Here is a 5,767-nt window from a genome sequence, read left to right as displayed (position 1 = left end):
TTTCACATTCTCTTCTTTAATTAAAATAAAATATCAATCCTGCTACGACAGTCTGTAACAAAATAGGTGTTTTTTCCCCAAAGTCATTTCTAAAAAAGAGAAAACGTGGGATCGGGTGGCTGCTGGCTACGTGTGTGAGGCACCTCCTCGTGACTTCATGAGAGAAGCTGGAAGGCTTATTCTCCACCAGCGGTGGGTTGGTACGTGTTCAGTGTCCTTGTCCAGCAACATCTGTCCCTTAAGTAAGACGTCTAATGCCTAATTACCTCCTTCCCGGAGGCAGAAGGGAGGGCTCCGTGGGGGCCGATGCCCCGGGCGCGGGTTCGAGGGAAGCGCCGTGGTTGTGCGTTGAACTCGGCGCGGTCGCGGCAGAGGCGGCTGCAGCGCTGGTGCTGCGGGGGGGGGTTGTGGGCCCGGGCCGAGGGGGGCTGACTCGTACCCGACTGAAATAGCTCAGCAGGGCTCGCGTTAAACTTGTCGCTGAGCTGCTGCATGTCAGCGACACCACACGCGCTGGTGAAGATAAGGTACTGGTGAGAGGCTGTTGCTTTTATAATCATGGAATGGTTTGGGTTGGAAAGGGCCTTTGTTGCCCATCCAGTCCAACCCCACTCGGTGAGGAGGGGCGTCTTAACTTGGCCAGGTCATGCAGCGCCCCGTCAGCCTGGCCTTGGATGGCTGTAGGGACGGGGCATCGACCACCTCTCTGGGCAACCTGGGCCAGGGTTTCCTCACCCTCACTCTGAAGAATTTCTTCCTTATATCCAGTCTAAATCTCCCCGCCTTTAGTTGAAAGCCATCACATCTTGTCCTGTCACAGCAGGCCTTGCTCAATCGATTGCCCCGTACAAGCCTGTGCCGCCGGCTGCGCTGGCAGCTGGGCCGAGCCCGTGCCCGTGCAGCCAGCGCCGGGACCCGTGCGGGTGCCGCTCTCCCCGAGGCAGCCGGTGGGCCGCAGCAGATGCCACCGCGCCCGCATCGGTGTGGTACGGCTGGCTCGGGCTGCCCCGCGGCGGCCTGACCCCGCGGGCGCTGGGACCGCCGGTGCGTGGGCAGCGAAAAGGCTGTAATGCCTCGTGGGGGCTGAGCCGAGTTTGACCCCGAGGGGAAAAAAATATCGGTGCCGACACCGTACGTGCTGAACAAACCTCATACCAACACTGGCTTCCATGATATTTAAATATTTATTTAAATTTAAAAATACTTTTCATGGCACCAATGATTTTATGCTAACTAAGATACTGAATATGTAGAAAAAGGTACATTTTGAAGGAAAAAAATGTAACTTACAGTATTTGGCACATGAAAGGTTAATTGCTAGATTTTTTTTTATGAAAACTAAGAAATTCACATTTTCAGGTATTTTTACCATCTACTGCTTAAAGATGCAGTCTGCTATTAGGAGTTGTTTTTTTTTTTCCTCTGATATAAGAAGCTATGGAAACACCATTTTAATAGAAAGACAGGTAAAACTAACAGGTAGTGAAACACCAGACATAATATGGAACGTACAGGAAAAACAAACAATGTGAAATCACCAGTTCTCGTGGTTTTGCAGTAAAACGCTGGGTGGAAAAAAAAAACCTGCAGCGGTAACCTAGGGCTGGCACGTATCGCTACGCTAGCGCAAGCCAATGCCGAGGGTTTCCAAGGTCAGCGCGCGGCGGCGGCACCGTGGTCGGCAGGACGCTGGCTCACGTACGGGGCGCGGGGCCGGGCGCTCGCCGGCGGACGGGGCTGTGCTGTTACGACATCACGCGGCACATCAGCAGGGAGGAGGAGGAGGGCACGCTGCATCTTTAACCCGGGGTGGAGGAAAAAAAGACCGGCAGGTTCGGGACTATCACGCACTGCATAGAAACACCATTGACTACGGACTGAGGTAGGAACACTACACTAAGTTAATTTTGCTATGTTGCATAAAACGGGATATCATGTAAAAAAAAAAAATCGATCCTCCATCTCCTGGCAGCGCTTGGCGCGCCTCCCGCCTGCTCAAGAGCTGCGGCCGTACACAAAACCCTCCTCGGCCTTGTGCTGTCAGCGGGCGGCCGCGTCCTCGGCGGCGAGACACGATGGCGTAGGGCTTTATTCCCACCCCTCCCCACCGCCAGGCGTTCAACGGGGCCTCGCGCTTTATTGCAGTGACACACGGGCCAAGTCTGGCCGACTTGTCGTGGTGGTGGCGCGCCCAACGTCATCGTCCCGCGCCTTCGCCAGGCACCGGCTGAGCGGGTCTGGCCCGGGCGGGAGCCGGCCTCGGCGGGGAGCGGCGCTCTCGCGGGGCGATGGATGGTGGTGGGATGTGCGAAGAACACGGAAATCAGGCTTTTTAGAACTGCAGTTATGGCCCCAGCTTATGTAAAATCTCTCCCTGAGATGAAATAAAACTTGCTCACCTGTTTTGTTAAGTATGTCCAACTTCTGAACCAAAAAACTTAACAGAACTGTCTTTTATTGCTCCCTGTGGAAAGAGACTTCTGCCTCCCAGGTAACCGAAGGTCCCGGTGGTTATGTCGCAAGTACGATGAGTTGGTGTTATTGATTTTTGCTTAAGAACGGATAGATCTAATGGCTCTCCGTGGGCTTGTTCGCTGTCACCTCCATGCCTGTAGTTCTGTCCTTTTTATCTTCAGAAAAGTCACAAAATTATAGCGCCTTTCTCTATTCCCAAACTAGCGGTGGGTTAACTGCTGTCAGGCTTCGAAAGCAGTTACTCTTAAACCATTTGCTCAACGTGAACCGCTTGGTACAGCGCACCACGGTCACCCAAGCCGTAAAGTAAAAAAAGACTTGATTAGATTTGATAACAAAATAGCATTTTGTTGTTAAAATAGACCTTGAAACAGTCTTTCTTTTTTTTTTTTTTTCCTTTTTTTTTTTTCTTTTTTGTACAAAACAGGTACAACTTTTGGAGGCTAAAGGTCTTCCTAACAAATCCGACGCGGTCGCTGCCGGCCACGCGCCCAGGCTTGGCCGAGCGTGCCTGCCGTGCTCTGCCTGCCCTCGGGAGCACCGACGCTTCAAGGCTTAGGAAAAAAGGTGCCGAGAGGCCGAGTCCGCAGTGCAGGGCGAGGGCCCCCGCACGCCGGGCGACGCTGCGCCGCGGGGAGCCGGCTCGCACACCCGCCTGGGACGGGGGAGCCGGGGCGGCCCCGAGCACGTCACACCGCCCAGGGGTCTCCGGCGAGCAGGGAGGGGTTTCTGCAAAGCGGTACGTGGAAGGTGGTGGCGGTGGCGGCGTGCACAGTGGTGGATTTAATAACGTAACAGTACACGAGTGTTTAAATTAATACTCAGTAGCACCATTGCTAAAGCTCCTGCGTAACACAGCATCGCGAGCCTCCCGGCCGATGCTCGAACAACGATGGGTGGCAATAGTAAAATAAATTCCTCTCTCTGCTCGGTGCTCCCGAAGGCGTACGCGCGTCTGTGAGAATCGAAATGGTGAAGTGTTGTGCGGGCTCCAGGGGTGGGAGCAGCGCGGGGAGGAGGAGGCCCGGGGGGCTGCGCCCACCCCCCACCTCTTCCTCCCGGAAAGCCGCCTCCTCGGCCGCGCCGTGCTCTGGGTCGGGAAGGGAGGATTAGTGTGTGTGTGCCGAAGGCGCCCCGGCGGGTCCCGCGCGCGGGGGACGGCGGCAGGTCTCTCCCCAGGCCCCCGGCTAGTTACGTGGCGACTCCTGCCTTCAGGTGTCAATGAGCAGGCTTACCACGGCGCGGACTTTGCAGGCAAACCATCGCCTGAGGGGACAAAAGTATTGGTAATGGAACTGCTCGAACTCGGGGGTCTGGCGGATATCACGGAAAAAGGCAGTGTCAAGGTCGGACTCGGTAAGGACGATGAGGAGGAGGAGCAAAACAAAGAGGAGTCCAACTGTCACAAGGAGCAAACGGAGGACACTTAAAACAAACTTATTCACCTGTTCCGCCTGCGCCGCCCCGAGGCCGCCAGCGCCCGGGCACAGGGCCCGCAGCTCACCGCCCTCCTCCGCCTCGGCCGCTGCCGGCGTGCCGGCCTCCGACTCCTTCTCCTCCTCGATGCTGCACGGGGCCCCGTTCGCCTGCCGCGAGAGCAGCATCAGCTCCAGGCTGTGCTCGGCCACCGGCGTGGGCAGCACGCTGTCCGCTGGGCTGTAGTTCTCATCAGCGATGACGGCCACCCGCTCGCTGCTCTCGGCGCGGCTGCTCCGGCCGGGGGCCACGAAGGCGTCGCCATGGGAGGCCGAGCGCACCGGCGTCGAGTGGGCGCTGTCGCGCAGAGACTCCAGGCCTGGGGGGGGGACAGCGGGGGGAAAACAGGGATGGTTAGTGGTGCGGAGTGGGGGGGGGCGTCCCTCCTGCCACTGGACACCCCCCCTCCCCTTGCTTGGTGGTGTCCCCCATGGGGAGGGGGCACCCAAGCCCCTGTTTGGGCACCCAAACCAGCCCAGGCTGCCACTAGCAGCTTGTCCTTGTTGGTGTTGGTCCCGCGGCGCCCAGCCGGAGCCCACAGCAGCCCCTTGGCTGCAGCTCGTGACGGCAGCGGTGACGCTCGCACACCCGCGTGACTTGTCACTGACAGCCAGCGGCTGTCAGTCTGGACCACAGGCAGGGCCCCGGGAGTGTTGTCAGTCGATCACAAACACGTCCGTGTGCTGCTCTGAGGTCACACACACCCCCAGCAGCTGCCCGCCATGTGCTTGAAGCCCCTCTACCACTGGCAACACCGACCCCTACCCAGGAGCAGGCGATGCCACCACCATGGGCAGGCTGCCCGCGCTAGCAGGATGTGGGCAGGGATGAGCCGGGAAATGCTGCTGTAGCAGCAGGAGAGGGGTGCAGGGATGGGAGAGGGGGTGCAGGGATGGGAGAGGGGGGCAGAAACACCCCGAGGGGGTCCCTGCCAGCCCCGAGATGGGGACTGGGGATGAGCTCGCCCTACAGCACCTCTGCTTGTCCTTCCAGATGTACCGCCCGGCCGGCACAGCCCTCCCCGCCAAGCCCTTGCCCCCTCAAAGCAGCGCAATGGGGTCCCGGCCAGGCCGGAGCCCTGCGCAGGCACCATGGGGTGGGGGACCCCGCTGAGGGAGCCCTGGGACGGGCATCTGCCTGCCTGCCTTGAGAAGATGCCTTAAAAGACCACCTCAGGGTGACACGCGTGTCACGCAGGGGCTGCGCCTGCCTGGTGGGGAGGGGGTGTCCCGTAGCCGCAGCCCATCACACGTGGGAGATTTCCCCGCAGAGCAGGATGCTCAGGGTCTGCAAGTCAGACTGGGGTCACTAACAGCTCTGAATTCTATAGATTTGCTACTTTAAACAAAAAAATAAGTCCGGTTTACACCCAGTCATGCACACACACACCCCCCACGACCAGCCTCGCAGGAAGCGCCGTGTGCCAGCCCGGCCGCGCACTTGGCTGAGCTCGAGTTATGGCCGAGCTGCCCTTTGCGCCGAGGCTGAGCACGGGCGGGCAGGACCAGGGGAACGCCTTCTGCCCACCAACTCCCCACCCCCCCAAAACCCCCCAACTCCAAGCAACCCCACAAGCACAGGGGTTTCCTTGGGGTTTTTCACAGCAAGAGGGGCAGGCGATGGGGGTGGGAGGTTCTGCCATCGCAGTGTCCCGTGCCCAGGGAGGCTGTTGGAGGTGTTGGTGGCCTGGAGCAGCGGCTCCCCAGTGCCCCCCCCGCAGCCAGCTGCGAAGGGGAGGGGGCTGCGCACTTCCTCGCATGGGGAGGGCACAGTGCACCGAAGCACCACGGCAGTGCTGCTGGGTGCCCTGGCCCCG

General features: G+C 59.1%; 1 protein-coding gene across 2 annotated transcripts in view; it reads right to left on the bottom strand.

Moving 5' to 3' along the window:
* Positions 1 to 1,165: 1,165 nt before the first annotated feature.
* The window catches only part of FRMD5 (FERM domain containing 5), a 28,650-nt gene continuing 24,048 nt past the window's right edge, over positions 1,166 to 5,767 (bottom strand). For both annotated transcript variants that reach the window (XM_075100865.1, XM_075100866.1), the window contains exon 13: positions 1,166 to 4,270. In XM_075100865.1, the coding sequence (XP_074956966.1) occupies positions 3,687 to 4,270 (584 nt within the window). In that variant the 3' untranslated portion in view covers positions 1,166 to 3,686. The remainder of the gene's footprint in view (positions 4,271 to 5,767) is intronic.

Source organism: Phalacrocorax aristotelis, chromosome 7, assembly GCF_949628215.1.
Source record: "Phalacrocorax aristotelis chromosome 7, bGulAri2.1, whole genome shotgun sequence".
Classification (NCBI taxonomy): Eukaryota; Metazoa; Chordata; class Aves; order Suliformes; family Phalacrocoracidae; genus Phalacrocorax; species Phalacrocorax aristotelis.
Note: the sequence above shows the minus strand (reverse complement) of the source record. Positions and strands in the feature narration are given on the sequence as shown.